Source organism: Crotalus tigris, unplaced genomic scaffold (assembly GCF_016545835.1).
Source record: "Crotalus tigris isolate CLP2741 ecotype Arizona unplaced genomic scaffold, ASM1654583v1 scf7180000018368.3068619, whole genome shotgun sequence".
NCBI classification, from domain to species: domain Eukaryota; kingdom Metazoa; phylum Chordata; class Lepidosauria; order Squamata; family Viperidae; genus Crotalus; species Crotalus tigris.
Window position 1 is genome coordinate 2,371,189 of NW_024096968.1, and position 25,197 is coordinate 2,396,385.

The window sequence follows — 25,197 nt, forward strand, 5'->3', positions numbered from 1 at the left end:
TATTCTTGAGCTGTAGGTTTAAACACGCGATAATGTGATCCAATAGTAATTTATCCCCTTAATACTTTTTTCTGATGTGATATTCTGAGCAAAGGCAGGAAGTTAGATAAAGACAACTTTTTAAATTTCATAATGCCCTCAGCCAAACATCTTTGAGTATTGTGGCAAGAATAAGGGTAAGTTGATGTATCATTTTTACTGTAGTTATAAGAATGTTAGGGACCAACAAAAGGTGCTTTATCAAGGTCCCTTCAAATCTCAGGCTGTCCTGAAACTGCAATAGCTTGTATTTTCTTACTATATAAAAGCACAAACAGTGATAAAATGTATTAGATCTAATTATTTTCTAAAGGAGTGTATACAGTATTAGCAAACAAATAGGTTAAATATTACCTGTCCATTGACAACTCTTGTAAAAATTGTACTTTTATCTTTTAACCTTATTTCCAAATCCGTGAAAGTCAGTTTGTTTGTGCTGACTTCAAACTTGTCATTTGTAAATAATACACCAGATATTCTGTTGTAGCATTCAACTGGAACGAGCCCTCTCTTTTTAGGCAAAGCACACCATTCAAAACTTGGGAGAAAAAGACAACATTTAGAAACACAGCAAGAAAAATATGTATCTATATGTATAAATTTCAGAACTAATACAAACTTACTCTGCTACAGTTGTATATGGGATTAATCTTCCATTCCAAAAACATTCAAAAATAGCTTTTTTCCCTCTGGCTCCTTTTTCTCTTGTATAATATTCCTCTTCTTCACCTTCTCCTTCTTCATCATCAGCATCTTTGAATCCTAAATTTAAAAGTTATTTTCATATCATTGTATGTAGAAATGCAAAATAGAAGTTTTCCAAATTATGGAAAACAAGTGCAAATTGGATGCCCACTTAACATTTCTCTTCAAAAATTGCTAGTGACATTAATTTCTAATACAATCAAAGGATAAGTTTATATATAAGGAGAGTATTACATAACTATATTTGGTTCCTATAATTAAATTGTGTATTTTAGGCAAGGTTTTGGCTTGATAAAGTTGGATACTCTTTCTTTAGAGTCCAATGTGTATTAAGCAAGTATCATACATCCATCAAATAGTTGTGCTGGCTGCTAAAAACTGTCAGCCTTGCAAGGTCTAGACAAGAAGCCCAAGCAGATAAATTAATGTGTCTTTATTGTAAGGTTACATTAACAGAATCTTGCCAAACTGAAATTATTTCTCTCCTTTTTTTTTTTTTAGACTCTGGAAAATGAGGAGTCCTTCTGAAATGCTTTCCGTCCACCTGTGGACTGAACTGCTTGACCATTATCTTGGCTGCAAGTCTGCCTCCTCATTCTCACATGCCATCACACCTTTACTATCACTGGAATCTTTTTTTTTTTTCTTTAAAATTGCAATCCCTCTGAGCAAGGGATCTCTCTAAGAAGTTTGTTACCATCATCAAATTTTTTATTGATTTGGAGATTTTTCCCATCCCCTGCTCCTTTCTTGTCTGATTTTTTTAGACTGAATGTGCATTCATTTTATTTAAAGGACAAAAGAAATCCATACCTAACTAAATTGAGGATGGGTGAGCTAGCAGCTGAATCACACTTCATTCTATAAAATTGGTTTGAAATGTAGCTTAGTAATCAATGATTCATGGAAAGTTACATAAATAATTATAATCATCACACAAAAACCTTCACAGAAAACAATCCTACTCCCCCAACTGTATTTATTTATTAAATTCATTTGCCACCCATCTCGCTGTCATGTGACTCTGTACGGCTTACAATCTGATAAAATAATTAAAACTAACTTTAATTGTTTAAAATAGTAAGACAATGAATACATTAAAATAACAAAGAAATAGCTAAGATAGTGGCAGGTATACAATAGACTGGAGGTTACTGGTTTATAGAAGTAAAGATGGCACAATGTATATTTAATATAGCTCCAATATATTCTTGAAACATAGTTGTCCTTCAATACAGGCATTTTACAATGTCCCCTAAAGCTAGATTGTGTAATATTTAAAATCATGGGAACATGATCAAATTTATCATAATTATTAGTATATGAATGAGAAACAGCATTTCTCCCTAGCAATTACTCACTTGAAGGATCTTCAGGATATGTTTCTTTCTCATATAAGAAAGGATGGTAACGTATAATTCCTTCCACTATACCATCTCTTTCAACACGAGCCTTGAACTCAAAACTATCTGCTGCTGTATTTATATATAAAGTCTGCATATCATCCTCAATTTCTCTCAGATTCACAACCTGAGGTGTCTTCCCCTTTTCAAACAGTGAAATCTAAACAGATAACAAGTGTTAGTTTCTCTGTCTATGAATTTCTTGACAAAGATATCACTAATAATAAAAAGCAAGAAAGATTAAATTAAATACCACAAATTATTTTTTAAAATTTGAATTTGATAACCAATATTTCAAAGAACTGTTAGATAATCATATATTTATGACATGTTATTAATGGACTGGATCCCAAAAAGGCACTTTTTTTAAACATGCAAGTACTACAGGTAGTGCTCAACTTACAACCACAATTAGGACTAGAACATCTGTTATTAAGTGATATGATCATTAAGAGAACAGCACCCAATTTTATGATCTTTTTTGCCAGTTGTTAAGACAATCTGGCTTTTCCATTTACTCTGCTTGTTGGAAGCTCCCTGAAAACATCATAAATGGTGATTACATGACCTCAAGATACTGCAATTGTTTTAAATACATGCTGGTTGCCAAGTGCCTGAATTTTGATCAGGTGACCAGAAAGACACTACAATGGTTGTCAAGTGTGAGGAGTGGTTGTTATGTCACTTTTTTCAGTGCCCCAACTTTGAATGGTCATTAAGTGAATGGTCATAAATTGAGAACTTTATGTACAATGTCTTCTAACTTTCTTTTCTATCATGACCAATAAACTGATTTATATGGCATCCTTAACACAAATTCTCAGACCTGGTTAAAATAAAAAGAAAATATATTCTAAACATTGATTATATCCTAAATCAATGGAGGGATTTTGGAGGGATATATTGGTGGCTAGTCTATGGTGGAAGAGCATGAAAATGATCCGTTCGTCACTAATACTGCTTAAGGTTATATAGAACAAGTAAAATGAGTATATTCATTGATTTACTTCCAATATTGAGAGATCCTACCTCAATGACCATGTTATTGAAAACTTTTTCTTCCTTCCTTGGCAAATTAGTGCAGTTTCCGTTTGGTCCATGGATATAGTAATGATATATGTGTCTGTAATAATAAAATTCATTAACCAAACTGTAAAATAAATAAGCACTGCAGGATTTTTTAAAAGGCCACTGAATACTTTAAAGATATAAAACAAAATACAACTTGTATCTAGAAGCCAGAAAGATAATATATAAATCCAAGGTTCCTGGCTGCTAATAAAAATATTCCACTCCAAACATTTCAACTAAAAACAAAACAACAAAGACAGAATAAAACAAAAACCTTCCTTCTATTATCTAATATTCTAGAATACTACATACTGTATGATGCAGTTTCTAGGTTTAGAAGTACAGGGGGGGGGGAGTTCTAAGTATGATAAAATGTAAGAATCATCAATCAACATACTTGAAAGGTAAGAGACATAAAGTACTTACGTTAACTGTCTTGTCCAACTTTCAAAATCATTTTTCAGGTATTGTATATTTTCAGGCTTCATTTCAGTAATAACAACGGCAGTAAAACTTTCTTTGTCTTTCTCTTCCATAATAAGCTTGCACAGAAATTGTTCATCATCAAAAATGTGGGAAGAATCAGATAGCTATTGGAATTTTTTTTTAAAAAAATACATTAGACAAGGAATGATACTGATTAACTTTCATTCATTTCAAAATCAGGAAAATAAAGTTGTTGTTGTTGTTAATTGCGAAGTCGTGTCTGACCCATCGCAACCCCATGGACAACGTTCCTCCAGGTCTTCCTGTCCTCTACCATCTTCTGGAGTCCATTTAAGTTCACACCTACTGCTTCAGTGATTCCATCCAGCCATCTCATTCTCTGTCGTCCCCTTCTTCTATTGCCCTCAATCTTTCCCAGAATTAGACCCTTCTCCAGTGAGTCCTTCCTTCTCATTAGATGGCCAAAGTATTTGAGTTTCAACTTCAGGATCTGGCCTTCTAAAGAGCAGTCGGGGTTGATCTCTTCTAGGACTGACCGGTTTGAACGCCTTGCAGTCCAAGGGATTCGCAGGAGTCTTCTCCAGCACCATAGTTCAAAGGCCTCAATTCTTTGGCGCTCAGCCTTTCTTATGGTCCAACTTTCACAGCCATACATTGCAACTGGGAAAACCGTGGCCTGGACTATACGCACTTTTGTTAGCAGGGTGATGTCTCTGCTTTTTAGTATGCTGTCTAGATTTGCCATAGCTTTCCTCCCCAGGAGCAAGCATCTTTTAATTTCTTGGCTGCAGTCCCCATCTGAGGTGATTTAGAACCCAGAAAAATAAAATCTGTCACTACCTCCATTTCTTCCCCATGTATTTGCCAGGAATTGAGAGGGCCGGATGCCATGATTTTGGTTTTCTTAATGTTGAGTTTCAAGCCTACCTTTGCACTCTCCTTCTTCACCCGCATCAAGAGGCTCTTTAGTTCCTCTTCACTTTCTGCCATTAGAGTGGTATCATCTGCATATCTTAGGTTGTTGATATTTCTCCCGGCAATCTTAATTCCAACTTTTGATTCATCTAGCCCTGCCTTTCTCATGATGTGCTCTGCATATAAGTTAAATAGGCAGGGTGACAGTATACAGCCTTGCCGTACTCCTTTTCCAATTTTGAACCAATCAGTGGTTCCGTGTTCGGTTCTCACTGTTGCTTCTTGACCCGCATATAGGTTTCTCAGGAGACAAATGAGATGGTCTGGTACTCCCATCTCTTTAAGAACTTGCCACAATTTGTTGTGATCCACACAATCAAAGGCTTTTGCATAGTCAATGAAGCAGAAGTAGATGTTTTTCTGGAACTCCCTAGCTTTCTCCATGATCCAGCGTATGTTGGCAATTTGATCTCTAGTTCCTCTGCCTCTTCGAAATCCTGCCTGTACTTCTGGTAGTTCTCGATCCACATACTGCTGGAGTCTAGCTTGTAGGATTTTAAGCATAACTTTACTAGCATGTGAAATGAGTGCAATGGTGCGATAGTTTGAACATTCTTTGGCATTGCCTTTCTTTGGAATTGGAATGTAAACTGACCTTTTCCAATCCCGTGGCCACTGTTGAGTTTTCCAAAAATACATTGGTTTCCTAAATCCTAGAAGCTTTTAAATGTGAAAGGACTGTTTCAAAGGTGGATATAATCCAATGATTAAAATACTACTATAGTCTTACCTTTCTATTTCTTATATATCCACTATATACAGATTCTTTGTTTCTTTCTTTCTTTTCAAAATCTTCTTTTGAAAGGATAAATTCATGAACATCTTGAGAATTTGCAGGTTTGCTTATCATCTAATAATTTTTTTTAAAAAAATACAAAGTTACATTGGAAGCAATTCTAGCAGCAACAATCAAGATACAGGAAATTTACATCACCAAAATTGCACTGAAGATTATGTACTTTCTCAAATATAACACCTCAATGGACCATTCTATGAAATATAAAAACATAGCAAGAGAAAGACTTATTACCTGATACCAGCAACACAGGTCTCACACAAATACAGCAGATATGTGATTTCAATAGTTGTCACTGAAATCTTCTTTACCATCCCTCAACAACTACAGCCTAGTAAACTTTGTCTTCTACTACAAACTGGCCCATTCCCCATGTATTCACAATCAGTTCCATTGAAGAAGCAGGAGCCTGCTAAGTCAATTACTAATCTAGGTTAACTAAGCAATATTAGGCGTTACTTACTCTAACAGTCTGTCCAACAAAAAACACAGCTTGTTTACCACCAACTCCAAAATACGATATATCACTGTTTAAGCTGCGAGGTACTATTTGAGGTTGTACATATCCTGAATGATCACTGATACAAAAAAAAAAAAAAATGAATAGAAGAAAAAAACACTGTTAAGTGTACAGATGTTATTAAATGAAATTAAACACAATAATAATGACAATGCTTTGGAGTGATAAAAAGAGATATATAAATTTTGTGAAATATACTTTTTATTTACATTTTAAAATACATTTTAAAATACGGCCCTTAAAAACCATACTAATAAATTACTTAACAACCTCAAATGTAGTAAGAGGCTTGATGATGCCACCCTTAAAAAGCTGCACCCTAGTGACACCGCAGTGGCCAGATTCTATGGCCTTCCTAAGGTCCACAAGGAGGGTGTCCCCCTTCGGCCTATTGTGGCATTTAGGGACACTCCGACCTCAGGCCTTGCCAAATGGCTGAGCAATCGCATCAGTCATTTGATTGAAGGTAGTTCTACTACCGTTAAATCTACTGAGGAATTCCTTGACAAGATCAGGTCTCTGAGGATAGAGGATGATGAGGTGATGGTGTCTTTTGACATCGTCTCCCTCTTCACCTCTATCCCACAAGATCTGGCCATCAAGACGATAAAAGACCTTCTTGACAAAAAGGGTTCAGGTCATCAGCAGGACCACCTTCAGCCTCAAGGCCTTATAAATCTATTAGAAATATGTCTAAAAACATACTTCACATTCCAGGGCACTACCTTTGAACAGGTGAAGGGCACTCCCATGGGGTCACCGATCTCCAGCATCACAGCAGAGGCAGTGTTGCAGCAATTGGAGCACGTAGCGATGACCCAGTGATGTCCTAAATTCTGGGCTTGCTACGTGGACGATACATTTGTCATCATTAAGAGGAGCCAAAAAGCTGGCTTTGTGGGCATGCTTAACTCTGTGTGCGTGGATTTGCAGTTTGCGGAAGAAGAAGAGCACCAGGGAGAGTTGGCATTTCTTGATGTCCTGGTCCATCGCCAACCTAACGGAACCCTGAGGACCAGGGTCTACCGCAAATCCACGCACACAGATAGAATTCTGCACTATGATAGCAACCATCTAGTGGCCCACAAGGCCAGCTGCATTAGAACACTCTTCAAGAGAGTAGGCTTCCACTGCAACACTGCTAAGGCTAGGATGGAAGAAAAGAAGCACCTTTTTAAGGTGTGCAGGCACAATGGTTACCCCATGAAGTTCATCAGGCGCCATGGACTACCATCTAGACCCCCCCTCCCCGGTAGGTCTCAAACAGAAGAATATACATCACAGAGACTTCGCATTACTCTCCCTTACATTAGCAACATCTCAGAGGCCACGGCTAGGTTATTGGCATCCTATAACGTGAGGGTGGCACATAACCCCAACCAGATGTTGCGATCTAAGGCGATAAGATTGAAAGACCCACTCCCCACCATAGAGAAATCCAGTGTCATTTACAGGATCAACTGTGAAAGTTGCCCTGCCAATTATGTGGGGGAGACCTCCAAACGTGTCAAAACTAGAATTCACGAGCATAAGTTGGCGGTAAGGAGAGGTGACCAATATTCCCAAATCGGAGCGCATATGCTGGAATCTGGGCATAGGTTCGATTTTAATAACGTGCAGGTGATGGTCAGTGACAACACGAAGGGGGGCCGGCTTCTTAAAGAAGCTTGGCTCTCCAACGAAGAATCCATCAACCGACATGTGGACCTATGCCCAGCACATGTAACATTAAGAGCATGGGCAATGCGTGACTGTCCCTCCAGAGGAAAACAATGTAATATTATAACGTGCCTTCAGCAAAGACGGTTGACGGAGGAGACGAGCCTTGGAAATGCCCGGATAGGGAATAAGCAGCAGCTGAGTAACTCTCCACCTGTGGAAACATATGCCCATCTCCCATGGGCGCAGGAGCGTATTGCCAACCAAGAGCCAACTGCCGATGAATCGAGGGTCTCCCCAGGAACAGCGAGGAGTTTGGCAAAGAAGCGATCTTGTATGGATTCTGGACTATTAAACAACCATGATTTGAATGATCGGAATGTCACGTGTAATTCCACTGGCGACTCTGCAACTAACTCCGCCCACGACATTTCCCTATTGAGCTGCTCTCACCTTGGGAATGCAGGAGAACTACGGGAAGATGGGGAGTCTGTTTGTTATAATCTTAGAGCCTCCACACGCTCCCACAGACATTTGAGAGGAACAACCCCTCGTAGGAATGTACAAGGAGATGCAAATCATGATCGCAAGGACACCGCCTCTCTCCCTTTAAGGAGGGTTGCACACCCCCAAGTAATGGATGAATGTATAAACAACAGTGAGGGGACAGCCCCCTCGGGAGAAGGGGTTAACAATCAACCTGTGGGTGCCACGAACTCCGGGGAGGATGTTAAAATTACCCCCGTTGAAGAGAAAATAGAAAGGGGAGTTAACAAAGTGATACGAAAGATCGGGAAACAGGATGATACGAACACAATGGAATCCTGGGCTACGGGGACGAACAATGAGAATATAGTTGTTAAAGAGGATCGTAGACAGAGAGATAGGGGGAGGAGAATGAAAATAGGGAATACTAAGAGGGAGGATGAAGGGAATAAACAACATAAACACAGACAGTGCACATTTAACTACGTAGAATTAAAGAGCCCCCCCCGACTTACAGTCATACGAGGAAGGGAGGAAGAGCTGTGGTATCGGCACAAGGAAGGAGAGTGAGGAAATTACAGCTTGCAATACAGAAACTACGATCAAAACGCAGGTGGATTGGCTGGGACCTATGACGAGGTCAAGAAGCCGGGCGCAAAGAGCGTCACATTTATAAATAGCTTCTCCCATCGACTGGACGCTACCCTGATGATGGTGGCAGAAGCCAGCGAAAGCTTGATTTTATTCTGGTTTTATTCTATTAAAACTTTTTATAGTTTTATAACTTCCTGGTGTTCATATATTTTATTATTTAACATGAGTCTACCCAGGAATCACCGTTTTGTTTTTAATATTCTTAAAAATACATTTACTATATATTTATAGAAGTGTTCGGGAACATCACAATACTTTATGGAAACCAAAAATGGAAGAATAAAAATCTTTTTAGCCTAAAGATATACTCTGTTAATATGCTCTGTCCAAAGTTGACAAGGGGCATGATTGATGATGTCACAACATAACCAGAGTGAGGTGGCAATTTTAAACTTTTGTGTTTTGGGGACAGTTTATTGACAAAATGGATGCTTTAACACAGTGTTTCCCAAACTTGACAATTTTAAGGCATGTGGACTTCAACTCCCAGAATTCCACAGCCAGCATTGCTGGCTGTGGAATTCTGGGAGTTGAAGTCCACATGCCTTAAAATTGTCAAGTTTGGGAAACACTGCTTTAACATATTCATTTTGCCTCTTAAGCTCTCATGATAAAAAGTAACCAAATCTGTTTTTATTAGGGATAAAACTTAAACCACACATTTGCCTCCCCCACCCCAACTCTGCAATCCTTTCCCTGCAAAAAGTCTGGGCGAACAATTTTGGTCCTTCTCATTGGTGAAGCCTTATGGATCATAAATAGAGTGCCAGGGAACCACATGTACCCTGCATGCACTAATTGCCCAGCTCTGTCCCACAGTATTTCATAGGATTGAAACAACTATGAGTATGAAAATATCTTTGTATTTATAAGTTAGAAGATGCACAGAAATCAATGTGCAGATTTATTCAAAAGTATAAGATAAACTCTGAAATATCAAAATGTATTTGAACTTTCATTTGGATTTCTGAACGTTTAGAAATAACAGAAAAAGCTGGATCACAAACAAGTGTTCGTAGACTTTGTTGTATTGTGTAGGAGAAGGAATGACACAATCTAGGGTTGGAGTTAAAAGGGGAATCAGCCTAGAATCCCTATGTAGCCAAAAGGAGAATAGGTCCATTCCCCCCACCTTTGAATTCTGTGGACTCTTAACTAACTCCTAGCAGGTATTAACCATTAATTAAGAAGATATCTGTGTATAACCTGTTTAGCAATAAATCAGTTTAATTGATCTTCACATGTATACCTGGTCATTTGCACCTGACATTTTGAGACCATTCTTGAACTAAAAATTAAGCTAATCCACAATTAGTTGGGCGTATGTTTCATAAATCTTTATTTTTTATTTTATTTATTACATTTGTTTGCCATCCATCTCACACAGTGACTCTGGGTAGCTTACAATGTTAAAAATAATAAAATAATACAAAAAATCTGTATATAATAAAAATAAAATGCTATAAAATACAAATTATCTACTAAAACTAAAAGATAGAGAGGGGAGATTATATTAGGTCTCAATAAAATATTTAGAGATTGCATCAATAGATATATTTACAATTGCCACAAGAAATGTTCATTATCCCAAATTACTAGACTGTTATTGTAAGTGAAAATGTATGTAATATGTTGCGTATGATTCAACACATATATTTAATATTTTAACATAAACTAAGATTAGAATGTTCCAACCTTTCTATATTGTCTTGTCGTCTAAACTTTGACAGTCGATATACAGCCCAATTGTTTAGTTGTTCAGAAGTCATGCCTCTTCCATTATCAATCACAGCAACAGCTGGTTTTCCTTGAGTATCATCAAATAACTGTTACAGAAAAAAGCAGCAAGATATGAAAACATAAGAATAAAATAAGTCCGTAAAATATTTCAAAATTATTTGATATCTTACCAGTTTTAATTGGATGTACCGAACTCCAGAATTTTGAGAAGTAGCTGATAAGGAGTTATCAATCAATTCTGCAAGTGCAAATGCTAAATAAAAGAAAACGTTTCTATGAATTATCATTACTGAAAAGAAAAATTAAAATACAAATGTTTACTCTGCTTCCAAAAGAGTATTTTTAATTAGACTAGAAATCTATGCATTTATAACTGAAATCATGTTCCTTGGGGTCTCCTTTCCACTGTAAAGATTAAAAGAGGTAATAAATGTTACTGTATCTTTCACTCCATGAGAAAAGCCAATTTTTTAAAGTCTTCTGCCAAATTATACGATCACAGCAAATTTGACTTATTTATTGTGCAACAGATCATGGGAATTCATCCCACAGTTAGTGAAAAATGCTGAAGATTTTCCCCACCCCAAACTCATAATTCCCTAATTGGAAATAGATGATGAATGAACTAGAAGTAAAACAGACCTGAAATAAATAAAATAATTTTTTTAAAAACTGCAAATTGCAGATTGTGTCAAGTTTAGTAACGTATTTGACAAGGGTGATCTAGCAAGATGACTTAACTATAATGAGAATAAAAATAAATCTGCTCTTTCACGGAAAAAGAAAAATTTCCATTCATTCTGCCATTTTAAAGGATAATATTTAAAATATAACACTTGATTAAACAATCAAAACACAATGCATTACCTTCCAGATATACTGTTAATATTTAAATACTTACGAAGAGGATTTTGGCCTTCGCTGGCATAGTATTCATATATTCCACTTTTCACAAGTGTGTCATAATGTGGCAAAAACTCAACGCACTCCTTTGTTGCTGAAGTGAGCAACTGATCAACTCTCTGTAGTAAGTAGAGAGTCATGTTGTCTTTAACAATTCGACCTACAAGATATATATGGAACTTTAAATAAGGAAAATTTTATTTTCTGTACTAATTTCTTAAAATGTGAATGCTTGTTTCCAATACTGCTTTATAACCTGCCACTTGCCCTGTTGCCACATATTACTGCCTCACTCACATTTAAAGTGATCTCAATCACATTTTTCTCCTCCATTTCCAAAATAGTTTTCTGTTGTATCACCTTAAATGCAAGTACTCGCCAACTTACAGCCATTCAGTGACCATTCAAAGTTACAGTGGCACTGAAAAAAGTGACTGGCAAGCGGCTCTTCCTCTTCTGACCATCACAGCACCCCCCCCCTCAGTCACATGATCAACATTCGACTGCTTGGCAACTGGCATGGATTTACAACAGTCGCAGCGTCCAAGTCATGTGATTGTCTTTCATGATCTTCCCAGTTGGTGTTCAACAAGCAAAGTCAAATGGGGGAGGCCAGATTTGCTTAACAACCACGATTCACTTAACAATTGCAATGAATCCCTTAACAATTACAGCAAAAAAGGTTGTAAAATTGGGCACTCACTTAAGCACCACCTTGTTTAAGGATGGAAATTCTGGTCTCAAATGTGCTCATAAGCCAAGGACTTCCTGTATTCCTGCTCTTGGGATGAGCCCTTCAGCTACTAGGCTGATCTCTGCAATTCACCTGCTACTTTGCAGAAAGACGAGCCCTTCAATTAAGCCAATGTTTACCACCCACTCTGGTATTTTCTATACCTCCCATTAATAATAGAGTTTGCATAGCACTGTGGCTGTGATATTTGCTTGGCACGTAGGACAGGGGTGTCAAACTGCCGGCCTACGGACCGGACGCATCATCCTGAAGCTGCGCCCACCCCATTGCCGGCAATGGCAAAACCGGCCTGATACGTTGCGCAACATCACATGACGTCGCGAGTTTGACATGTCTGATGTAGGAGGTTGCTGGTTCAAAACAAGGCAGATTTTTAATTATGCTGATAGTCCTTATTCCTGACCATTCACTCAGTGATTGTTTGAGTTACAACACTGGAAAAACAGATATAATATGTAATTGGTCTTTGAAGTTTGGGCTGTCACAGCAACCCCATAGTCATATGATTGCAATTTTAGTGAATGGCATCCAGTACACATTTATGGAGGTTGCAACATCCCAGGTTAACATGATCTCCATTTGTGACTTTCAGAGCAAGCATTGTCAATGGGGAAAAGCTGGCAGGAAATCTCAAGTCTCAGTCACAGGATGTCATGCTTAACAACCAGCGATGATTCATTTAATAATTGCAGCTGGAGCTGAGAAACTGATGCTAAAAGTCAAATGTATCATGACTCACTTTACACCACATAGGTTATTGAAGGGGTTGATAGTTTCAGTTGTGGCTGGTAAGTCAGGGATACCTGCAATTGTTCTTTTCTTGAGCAGTTTTGGAATTCTTTTTTAAAAAATGTGTAAGACTTTATAGTAAACTGTTTTACTTAACCTTTGTCACCTCTTCAAGATAGGCAAGGTCAGAAAACAGAGCAAGGATTTCAGGAATGCTACTCTATTCTTGGATATAAACCAATTCTGAAAGCTTACCAAACTATCAGTTTGCCTTCTCTTATTACTTTTGACCGAATTACTTTTGGTTTCTTTTCTTTTTCCCAAGACTGAAATGTCTTTTGTTTTCTTTTAATAATTATTGCATTCTTTCATCAAAATTACTTTTGTACTCTTCTACATTTTTTAAAAAAGCCAGGAGAAAAATACCTTTTTATCTGGATTTTAACTGTCAATTTTCACTATGCTATTCTAGAATATCCAACATAATTCTAACATTGTCTTTAAAATAAAAAATGACCTTGAGCCTTGTTGAATAAATTCTTGTAAAATTATTTTTAGTCCATCTACTAAAATAATTTAAACAATTTATAGCCATTATTAATGATATGGTCTATAATTCCTGGCCTAATAAAAGCTTATCTTTCTTAGTTATTAATGCTATATTTGTGTCTTTCCAAGTCTCAGGCTGTAAAATCAATACTGATAAAATGCTTTTCGTATTGCCATATTATCCATTAATATAGTATCTCCCAGTTGAAATTACAATACCTTTTTCTTTTCTAAATGATATGCTAATAGTTTCCCTGGTTTATTTGCAAATTCAATTTTTTTTTGCTTTACATAATTCATTTTTACTTCCATTCTTTTACTGTTAACATTAGTAACTATCATTGTAAAAGTTTAATTTGATAAAGAGACATTTAATTTCTTTGGGAATTTCTTTGTCATTTTTTAAAATCTCATTTTGAATTGAGCATGATATTGCATAAAATATCCTCTCATAAAAGCTTTATTTGCATCCCAAACCATTCCTGTCAATGCTCATACTGAGATTATTTTTTTTTAAAATCTAATCTTCAATTCTCATACCATGATTATGAAATGTTTTGAAGTCCTGATCATGTTCCATATTCTTAGTGTTTTTTAAGTTCAAAAACAAAACAATATTTTAAGAAAAATGTTAGTTGTTCCAAGACAAACATTGATGAAGCATAGTAGCAAAACTTTAATATTTATTTCATAGTACTTGGTATAAAAATGATTTGTCATATAAATACAGTATACTTACCAAAGTTTTCACTTGTTATTTCTTTTCTAGCAGTTGTTGTGATAACAAAAGTTTCTTTGGAGGAAATATCAAATACCTATAAGTACAAGGTAAATCTCTAAGATTAATAGATTAATAGAGAGATTGGGGTTCAAGTATTTAAAAACATTGAAGAATATCTTATTGGAATCCTGATCCAATAAATATTTCCTGCAATAGCTTTTCAGATTTCTTTGGCTTGATACCCAGATTCTACAGAGACAGATCTTCTGGTTACTTATAACTAATATATATATATATATATATATATATATATATATATATATATATATATATATATATATATATATATATATATATGTCAATGTAAGCTTCTTTGATTATAGAAAAGCTTTTGATTGAATTGACTATGTCAAGCTATGGAATATCCTCAGGAAAATAAGAATTCCAGAACACTTCATTATTCTGTAGAAATCTACACAAAGGACAAAAAGTCAGAATCTGGAGAGAAAATGACAAAACATATTGATTCCAGATTGGCAAAAAAGTGAGACAAGACTGTATGCTTTCTCTTTATTTATTCAATCTATACTCTGAATATATATTAAGAAAAGCTGGATTACAAAATAAGCATGATTTTAAAATTGGAGGAAGAAACATCAATAGTCATTGCTACTGTATGCCAATGATGCTACTCTCATAGTTATTACTATCTCCCGGACATCAATATAATTGAAACCACATTGGATAACTATTGTGGCAAATTAGAGAAATACAGAAGAATGAAAGAAACTATGTAACTATGTAATCTACAAAATCAACTGTGCTCCATTGCAACATGTAGGACAAACATCTCATCAGTTAAAAACCAGGATCCATGAACACCGGCTGGGAGTCAAACGCCATGATCCCAAATCCTTAATGTCTACACACACCAACAGCAAACACACCAGTTCAATTGGAGCAACACAAAAATCATCAGCCACGCTACCACCTGCCACGCTCATGAGTTCATCGAAGCCTGGCATTCCGCAAGCAATTCCATCAACAGACACATTGACCTACAACCAGGTTACGAACCCCTCAGAATCCAAATCAACTGCACAGCTAACCAGAGACAGCACTGACCCTCAACCAACCCACACAAGCCCTGCTTTCACCAGTTCACCTCCCAATGTCCTTGACCTGATGTAATCTCCCCATCACAAGACCCATCACAGACCCTCACTTGACACACCCATACCTGAAGTCCTTATAAACAGAAGAACATTGACATCCCCTAAACTCTGCTGAAGATGTTACCTTCAAAAATCAATCCACAACTCAGAGAACGACCCTTCACCCTCAAATATTTTTTCCTCTCCTAAACCGGTAGCAGATATTACATAAGGCCCATATAAAGGGACTTGGTATAATGTGCCATCTGTATCTCTTTGTTCTGAAATATCTCTAAAGATATTTCTGAGCTGGAAGAATTCTGCAAGAAATAATGGGACATTTTATTTATTAAATGTATATGCTGTCCATCTTTCTGTCCGAGGCTGCTTACAAAATTAATTTATTTTATTTATTAAACTTTTATGTCACCCATCTCCCCTATAAGGTGACTCTGGGCAGCTTACAAGCTAGTGTTATGGAAAAAATGAATGAAAAAAACAAGAGACAGCAATACAAAACAATACTTCTTACTTTAAGAAAGAAGTCCCCAACCTTTTGAGCACCAGGGACCAGTTCCGTGGAGGTTTTTACTGCCTGCATCCCACGGATAGGGCTTTGCTTGTTTATGTGGCCCAGTTTCTGGCATGTCGTGGCCTGGTGCTAGTCCACAGACCGGAGGTTGGGGACCCCTGCTTTAAGATTCAGAGGTTTATTTCAACAATAATTTGAAACATAAGCAAACATCATAACATCACTTACATTAGCAACTCATTGCAATGAGGTCCAATGACATAGTAGATCCAACAAGGATGGCTATTGGCCAGCAGCAAATCAATCAGCCCTGGCCCCAATCTCTTATACCCTTTCCTGTCCTAAAACCGTAGACCAGCGGTTCTCAATCTGTGGGTCGCAACCCCATTTGGTGTCGAACGACCATTTCACGGGGGTCGACAAACAACACAGTCCGCCATTTTCCCCCTTTTCCTTAGCTGTGCTACTCCCTCTTATTGGCTTTTGAAAGCCAATAGAATAGACTCTATTCAAGAGACTCTATTCTATTGGCGTTCAAAAGCTAATAGAATCTATTGGCTTTCAAAAGCCAATAGGAATTGTCCAGGCTGTCTCTGCCCTGCTGAGCCCACCAAAAGTCCCATTCTTCAAACGGTGCTGCAAGTTGTCTGCAGCTAGTTGCTAAGGCGAGCTTTCTGGATGTTTCCACCCCTCCCTGCTGGGCAACTAAATGTAAGTAAAAGAGGGCCAGGGGTGGGAGGTCGGTGGGTGCAGGGAGGGTTGCTGGTGGGCATGGGGCCCGGCGAGTGGCTTACCTCCCTTGGGCTGGGCCAGCTGGTGGCCCAGCCGGTGGTTAGCCTGCGCCCTCGCTGCCACATGCCATGGCCGCCCATGAGCGCATGGGCCTGCCTGCCGCCGCACCGAATGTGCGGTGGCCAAGGTAAGGCTAATGGGGCAGCGGCGGGTGCAGGGCGGGTTGCTGGCGCATGTGGGGCCCGGTGGGTGCCTTACCTCCCTTGGGCTGGGCCAGCTGGTGGCCCAGCCGGTGGTCGGCTTGCACTGTCGCTGCCGCTTGCAATGGCTGCCCAGGAGCGCCTGGGCCTGCCTGCCGCCACAGGTTGTGGGGAAAAGCTTCCTCAAATCCTATTGTAGAAAGTCCTCCACTTACAATGGTTCATTTAGTGACCGTTCAAAGTTACAACATCATTGGGAAAAAAAGTGACTTAGGACCATTTTTTTCACATTTACGACCGTCACAGCATCCCCAGGGTCACGTGATCAAAATTCAGGCGCTTGTCCACTGACTCATATTTATGACGGTCGCAGCGTCCTGGGGGGCAAGTGACCCCTTTTAGCGGCCTTCTGACAAGCAAAGTCAAAGGGGAAGCCGGATTCACTTAACAACAGTCTGACTCGCTTAACAACTGTGGAAAGAAAAGTCATAAAATGGGGACAAAACTCACTTAACAAATCTCTCCCTTTGGGCTGAAAAATTTAGAATTTTGTCAAGGCCCTGTTTTTATCAATCTCAATGTTTTATTTTTTGTTAAATCATGGTCTCAGATCTCTGGCTAAAAATCTGAATTGCATGAGCCTGGTTTCTTTCCCAGAATAGTAGAGTTGATTTTCCACCAAAGGAGTAAGACTCCTCCCATGGAGTTGGTGATTGCTGGCTGTGAAGTTCTGAGAGTTGAAGTCCACATGCCATAAAACTGTCAAGGTTGAGAAACACTGTGTTTGTAAATAGAACAACACAGAGAATGGTAAATCATAGGAAATTTTAATGAACTGTTTTGACTGAACTATGCCATGTGTCATGTTTTGTATTTTTTTTAATTGAAAGTTTATAAAATTTTACAATAAAATACTCCCCCCTCCCAACCCCCACCCTCCTCCCCCCTACTTCCCAGAGCTGAATACAGGGTTAAAAACGACAAAAAACATACAACTTAAATAAACATCAAACAATTATACATACATCCAAAAAGCAAAATTTTAAATACTTTAACTCCAATACATAAAAACAAAAATTACCATCCTTAAGCATAAGTTATTCAAAAGCTTACCCTTAGATATACGTTATTCAAAAGCTAAATAATACTTTCTAATATCATATTTATTCTGTATAAAATTCACCCATCTTTTCCACACCAAAATATATATCTCTTGCGATTGGTCTTTCAGATATGCCAAAATTTTTGCCATTTCGGATAAATAAGAAACTTTAAGAAACCATTCTTCTAAAGTAGGCAAGAGATCCTTCTTCCAGTATTGCCAATCAGCAACCTTGCTGCTGTAATTAAATTCAACATTAAAATAATCTCTTTACCATCACAATCATCAATAATACCTAACAGAAACAATTGTGGTGTAAATTTTATCCTTCTATTAAAAATCTTCTGAATATTCCACCAAATCTTGATCCAAAAAGCCTTTATATTTCTACCTGACCACCAAATATGATAATACGTTGCATCCAAACAACCACATCTCCAACATTTGGGCTGCACATTTGGATACATAGGAGACATCTTTTGTGGATCAAGGTGCCTTCTATAAAACATTTTGTAAAAATTTTCTCGTAAATTTTGAGCTTGAGTAAATTTAACATTCCTCACCCAAATCATCTCCCATGTGTCTAATAAAATCGGCTCATCAAAATTTTGAGCCCATTTAACCATACAATCTTTAACTAATTGGAGATATGAAGGGAACGTTTCATGCAAAGATGGGCATGATAAAGGACCAAAATGGCAGAGACCTAACAGAGGCAGAAGAAATTAAGAAGAGATGGCAAAACTACACAGAAGAACTATACAAGAATGAGCTTAACATCCCAGATAACCACAATGAGATGGTCACCGACCTCGAACCAGACATCCTAGAATGTGAAGTGAAATGGGCCTTAGAAAATCTGAGCAACAACAAAGCTAGTGGAGGTGACAGTATTCCAGCTGAGCTATTCAAAATCTTAAAAGAGGATGCAGTAAAAGTGCTTAGATATCCAAGCGCCTGCATAAGACATATTCATATTCTGTAAACTGCACAGATACAAGACCTATAGGCTCAATCTGCAGAAAGATTTCATTTTAGTTTTTTACAATGTAGAGACTGAATCTGCTTCCTTACATTTAGGAATTTACTGAACCAGTTTTACCACACGGGCCTAAACGTTTAAATACATGTATGACCTAATGCTATGACAGCTGAGCTAGGCTGTAACAAAACGGGGTTTTTAAATGACATTTGCATGTCAGCTGTTTTAAATTATTATTTTTACTATTAACAGCGTAACAAGAACAAATTTTATTATCACGTGATGGAAAAAATACCGATGATGATACAATCAATACGATTCTCCCCCCCCCCCCAACCTAAGCAGCCTAATAGCACGCAGGAAGCATACAGTGTTTCAAATTTATTTAGTAAACTGTTTCTTAAGTCATTACTGGGATACAGGAAAAAAAAAAGACATAGCAGCTTCGCATTTTCTTTCTGCTACCGCTGGCTTTTTAGCTTGACCGTTCCTGTCCCTTTCCAAAAGCTCCTATTTTGCTTCCAGGTGCGCTGCGTGACCCGACAAGTCGGCAGAATAAAAGAAGCGCGAAGCGGAGGACGTTGCTGGCGAAACCAGAGGCGCCACTCCAAGAACTACGACGCATTTTAATACGCCTCTCTCCCTTACGTTACCTGGCGGACGGCCTTACGGAAGCCCCCATAGTTTTCCTTGTGACATGAAAGGAGTTCTGCGGCGTCATTCGAGTGGTCCCGACGCCGGTCGTACACGAAGACATTTAAGATTGTGTTGTCGGTGTTTTCTTTCCGCCGCTGCCATGTTGCACCCTCGTCCACCATCCTCGCCGGCCGCGCTACTGGCGGAACGCAGCAGATTGTTTCGTTTCAGCAGAGGAAAAGGACGGGGGGCCGCTGGGGACAAAGAGGCGCGGCCTCTTAATATCGGAAAACAGGGGGAAGCGTAGGAGGAGCGAAGGAAGGCAGCCCAAACTAAACAGGCGAGGCAAAAAAGGAAGAAGAGCGGCGGGGAAACGAGGAAACGAAAGCGATCGCAGGAGTTTCTATTTCTTGGCAGAAAACAGCAGTCGGAGAGGAAAAACGCCTGTTTTGTTTCGGAGTGAAACTTGCGGGAAAAGCGCCACTCCCCTAATGAACACATAATTGAAAATGCAAGCGGCCGCTCTGTGATGCACGTCATAGGAGAGAGAAGAATTCTCCTTGGAGCCAAGGAGATCAACAACAAAAACTATCCTTCTCCAGGTGCCTTGAATCGTTCAGTTTGGGTCGAGGGAATAACGTTGATTTTTTTTCAAAAAGAAGAGGTGAAAGCAAAATAAAACATAAGAATATTAAGACAATACAAAATTAAAAAGATAACATAATAAACCAGTGCCTAATCTATAAATTTAATATGCTGGAGAAAGTTGGTTTTTTTAAAAAAGTTTTTTCTCCTCTCCTGGCTTCTGTTACGTTTTGAAAGTTTAAGAATTGTTTCTTAATTTTCTTAGTGCATCGGTGTTTTTTCTATTTTGTATTCTTCTGAAAGAAATATTATTTTGTTGAAGGAAAAGTATTCATCATGGTTCAGTCCAAGCCAGGAATAAACAACATGGTGACTGCTTTAGAAAGAAGGTTGCAGTTTATTGAAGTGGAGAGCCAGATAGAAAGATGCCCAAATCCAATTCTCATTTCACTTGCACACCGCCTCTCCCTTTTCTGTAACAAAAGGTCCTGCAGTCTGGACAAATCCCCACACTTTCCAGGGTCTGCCACTTGAACAGACCTAACTGTGGTTAGGGAAGGCCAGAGGGAGCAAAATCCAACTGTGATTGGAAAAAGGGTATTCTCACTCACTCTCTCTCTCTCTCACATACACACACACACAGAGAGAGAGAAACATACACACATTTTTCTCACTCACCTGGGCTTTAAAGTTAAAATTTAGAGGTACTTACCTTCACTTTCTTTCCAAAGCAGCCCTTGAGCTCAAACCTGAAACTCCCTTTACTACCCTGGCTCCACATGGGCAGGGCCTGGGAAACCCATCCATAGACACAAGAGGTCTCCTGCCAGCAAGATGGAGCTTTCCAGTCTCAGTCCATTGGAGGCTGAAGTCCCATATGGGGTGCCAAATTATTGAAGGAAAAGTCTTCGTCTTGATTTAGTCCAAGCTGGGAATAAACAACATGGTGACTGCTTTAGAAATAACTCTAATAATTTTAGAAAGTTTATTGAAGACGCGAGCCATGGCACACCAGCAACCGGGCCACACAAACAAGCAAAGCCCCATCTGCGAGATGCAGGCAGCGCACAAAACCATGCACCCTCCAGTCTGTGAAGAAACCTCTTTCCAGGGAACTGGTCCCTGGTGCCCAAAAGATTGGGGACCTCCGTTCTGTATATTCTAGCACAAGGGTGTCAAACTCAATTTCATTGAGGGCCGCATCAGTATTATGATTGCCCTCAGGGGGCCGGGTGGGTGCAGCCTACTGGTGGGTGTGGATGGAGTGGGTGTGGCCTACTGGATGAGTGTGGCCAGCTCTACATTGTTTGTGTCAAGGGTCCCTGTGGGGGCCTGGGCAGAAGTGGGACAGATCTGAGGGTCTCTGGAAGAAGGTGGGTCCAGGGCAAGTGCCAAGGCATGATCCACTGGAGGAGCCTCACTGTTCCTCTCAGGCCATGCGGAGGGGGGGCCTTATGGAGCTAAGACTGAATACGTTTCAGCATAGATGGCCACCACAAAATTGTACATTGGCTCCTGGTTGGCTTGGGCCAGGGCCAAGGCAGAGGGGGCCGTTTCCTCACTGTTTTCAGGATGGCTTTGCGGGCCACATGAAACCACTTTGCGAGCTGCATCCGGCCCCTGGGCCTTGTGTTTGACATGTCTATTCTAGCACCAATTTAGATAATGTTTATTATCCCCAACATGTTGTCACCTTTTCTTTTACAGAAAATGGAGCATCAACATCTTTACTGAACTGTTTAACATTAATCTAAGTCTCATCACTAGCTTAGTTCCCTTACTTAGTTCCCTTACTTAGAGCAAAATTGTAGACTGAAAATGAACCTCGGGCCGATATCCTTTCCGATCTTTAACTGAGTGATTTCATGCAGAGGCCCCCAACCTTCTGGGCACCAGGGACCAGTGCCATGGAGAAAGGTTTTCCGGTGGATCAGAGGGGTTGTGGTTTTGAATACTGCCTGCATCCCGAGGATAGAACTTTGCTTGTTTTTGCAGCCCACTTGGTGGCATGCTGCAGACCAGTGTCGGTCCATGGACCGGGGGTTGGGAACCCCTGATTCAATGGGCTTTATTACAATTATATTCATATATCCTTCTGCATTGTGTAAATTTATCTGAAGTCCATCAGGCTTTCAGTCTCCAGTCCTGTCAAGTTCAACTAATGAAGCTCTCTTCATGCTTTGGGTAAATGTGGCTTACAACTTTTTGAGTTGAATCTTGAAATCCTAGTAATTCATCATAAATCTAAATATGGTTCTTAAACTTTCCACTGACACCATTTATATAGCATATAATTCATTTGCAGTATTATTTCCCTTTCCTGCCCATTTGAACCAACGGCATCTTGAACTATCTTCCTAGATACTGAAAATCCATGGAGATATAAGTGTAATATTTCTATAGTTGTTTTGCATTAGTAAATAGGCTGACTCAGTTTTTGTTCATAGCAGACTACACATTTCTTAAACTACTAGTTCTGATCAGGGCACAAGTTTCAGTTCCTTGTTGCTATCCATCACCATTCTTTGATAGATTCATTGAGAAATTATACTTTATCCAATAGCTATAAACCACTGCCCATAAAGGAGGTGGGTTTGATCTCTTAACAGCTCTTTGAAATGTTCCAGGTATGAAACAAAATGCTTCTTCCCAAAAAGTTTGTTTTGAGTGTTTCTGCTTTACTCACTGCGACTGAACAGTTTTGTGGGTTATGACTGGATTGTATTTTTCAAATATTTTATAATGCAGCAGCAAGGACCATCTTGTCTCTTCTGTTGTTGGTTTAAACTTAATGAAATAATGTGGAAATAGGAAAGTTACTAACTTCTGGATGCATTTTTTGGCACCTAGCAGCTATTTCTATGTGCCAACATAAACATCAGGAAAAGATGGCTGCTTTTGTTCTATATGTTTGGTAGATAACCACAAAATAGTATGCCAAATATTTTGTGGTTGTACTAAACTTAGGGTGTTAGCACTTACAGAAATCATTTTTGTTAAAATAAAAATATTAAAAACAAATACTAATAGAACAAAATATTTAAAAGATTTTTTGTTTGTTTATCTTTTGGTTTTGTAATCTTTTGGCTGAAGAATCCAAAGGAAGTATTTTAATTGAAAACATATTTTCTGCTGAGATTTTTTTGAAAATATAACTAACCCAAGTAGATTTTTTAATAGGTAAGAACAGAGCTGTGCTGCACTTTTTCCTGTAAGAATTTAATTGATTTGAAAAATAATGTTCATGGCCATATTTTCTGCAATTTGCATACTGGGCAGCATTCAACATGGACTTCAGTGTTGTGGCCATGAAGTGAATTGTCTCACTCTACAATAACATGGGTTTATCTTCCTCAAATCTTGCCCTGAGAACTTGTGAAATATAGACCATTAAGAGAGCTAATTTCAATAAACTTAGAGAGAGCTTGGGAAGGATTCCATGGATGATAATCCTCAAGGGGAAAACAACTCAAAAAGCTTGGGAAATTTTGAAAAGTGAGTGAGATTATAAAAGTCCAGTCTAGCACAAAATCAACAAAGAAGAAAAATAACAGTTCTCAAAAGAAACCAGTATGGCTGCATAAAGAACTCTCTGATAAATTGAAAGACAAAAACAAGTATAAAATGTAGAAAGAGGGGCACATAACTAAGGCAGAATATCAGCAAATGACCCAATCCTACAAAGATGAAGTAAGGAAAGCCAAGGCTCAAAATGAACAAAGTCAAAAATAATAAAAAGGAGCTTCTTTCAACTGGTAAAAAACAAGAAAAAAGTTAAGGAAATGATTGGTCCATTAGTGGGAGGAAGTGGCAAGAAGGTGACAAGCAACAGAGAAAGCAGAACTACTAAACTCATTTTTTGCATCTGTCTTTACACAAAGAGAAAAAACAGTCCAACCTATCAAAAACAGTACATAAAAAACAGATTAGAAAGACAATTAAGATAGGCAAGAAAATGGTGAGCACCTATCCACCCTATACAAATTCAAATAACCAGGACCAGATGGATTATACTCCAAGGTTCTGAAGGAACTGGCAGATGTGACCTCAGAACCACTGAACTATATCTCTCAAAGATCCTGGAGTACTAGAGAACTATCAAAGGACTGGAAAAGAGCTGATATAGTTCCCATCTTTAAAAAAGGAAAAAAATGGATCCAGGAAACTACAGACCTATCAGCCTGACCTCAATACCTAAGAAGATTTTGGAAAAGATAACTATGCAATGAATCAACAAACCACCTAGAGGCAAACAAAGTCATAACCAAAAGCCAACATGGGTTTGTCAAAAACATGTCAGAAAAATCTTATGGACCAGAGGAATGCTGTGGATGTAATTTACTTGGACTTCAGTAAGGTATTTGATAAAGTAGACCACAACCTACTACTTGATAAGATAGAAAAATATGGATTAGGCAGCATCACCACCAGATGGATTCGTAAGTGGCTGATTGGCCGTACGCAGCATGTGGTCCTCAATGGAACTGCATCTACATGGAGGGAAGTGTGCAGTGGGGTGCCCCAGGTCTATGTTCTGGGCCCAGTGCTCTTAACATCTTCATCAATGATCTGAATGAGGAGACAGATGGGGAATTCATCAAATTTGCAGAAAACACTAAGCTGGCAGGAATAGCCAAAACTCCAGAAGATAGGCTTAAGATATAGAAGGATCTTGGCAGACTTGAACATTGGGCACTATCTAACAAAATGAAATTCAATGGTGAAAAAAGGTTCTACATTAGGCAAGAAAAACCAAATGCACAGGTACATTTGCTCAATAGTAGTAACTGTGAGACGGATCTCGGAGTCCTAGTGCAGAGGTTCCTAATCTTTTAGGCACCAGGGACCAGTTCCATGGAGATTTTTCCGCAGACTGGAGAGAGTGTGGTTTTGTGTGTTGCCTGCATCCCATAGGTGGGGCTTGCTTGTTTGTGCGGAGTGGTTGCTGGCATGCTGCGGTCAGTATTGGTCCATGGACCAGGGATTGGGGACCCCTGTCCTAGTGGACAATCACTTAAATATGAGACAGCAGTGTGCTGCAGCTGCCAAAAAAGCCAACACTGTGCTGGGCTGCATTAACAGATGAATAGAATCAAGATCACATGAAGCGTTAATACCACTTT

At 38.7% G+C, this 25,197-nt stretch overlaps 1 protein-coding gene across 4 annotated transcripts in view; it reads right to left on the minus strand.

The window, feature by feature from the left end:
* The window catches only part of SMCHD1 (structural maintenance of chromosomes flexible hinge domain containing 1), a 92,414-nt gene extending 72,179 nt beyond the window's left edge, over nucleotides 1–20,235 (minus strand). The window contains exons 1-12 of one of the 4 annotated variants that reach the window (XM_039351032.1): nucleotides 19,507–20,233; nucleotides 14,170–14,245; nucleotides 11,397–11,558; nucleotides 10,666–10,748; nucleotides 10,451–10,581; nucleotides 5,900–6,014; nucleotides 5,371–5,490; nucleotides 3,645–3,808; nucleotides 3,177–3,270; nucleotides 2,106–2,307; nucleotides 663–801; nucleotides 394–577 (exon numbers count right to left, since the gene is read on the minus strand). In XM_039351032.1, coding sequence (XP_039206966.1) covers nucleotides 394–577; nucleotides 663–801; nucleotides 2,106–2,307; nucleotides 3,177–3,270; nucleotides 3,645–3,808; nucleotides 5,371–5,490; nucleotides 5,900–6,014; nucleotides 10,451–10,581; nucleotides 10,666–10,748; nucleotides 11,397–11,558; nucleotides 14,170–14,245; nucleotides 19,507–19,671 — 1,635 coding nt within the window. In that variant the 5' untranslated portion in view covers nucleotides 19,672–20,233. Of the gene's footprint in view, nucleotides 1–393; nucleotides 578–662; nucleotides 802–2,105; nucleotides 2,308–3,176; nucleotides 3,271–3,644; nucleotides 3,809–5,370; nucleotides 5,491–5,899; nucleotides 6,015–10,450; nucleotides 10,582–10,665; nucleotides 10,749–11,396; nucleotides 11,559–14,169; nucleotides 14,246–19,506 lie in introns of all 4 variants that reach the window. The other 3 variants (XM_039351030.1, XM_039351031.1, XM_039351034.1) reach the window with 3 other exon arrangements.
* Nucleotides 20,236–25,197: the final 4,962 nt, after the last annotated feature.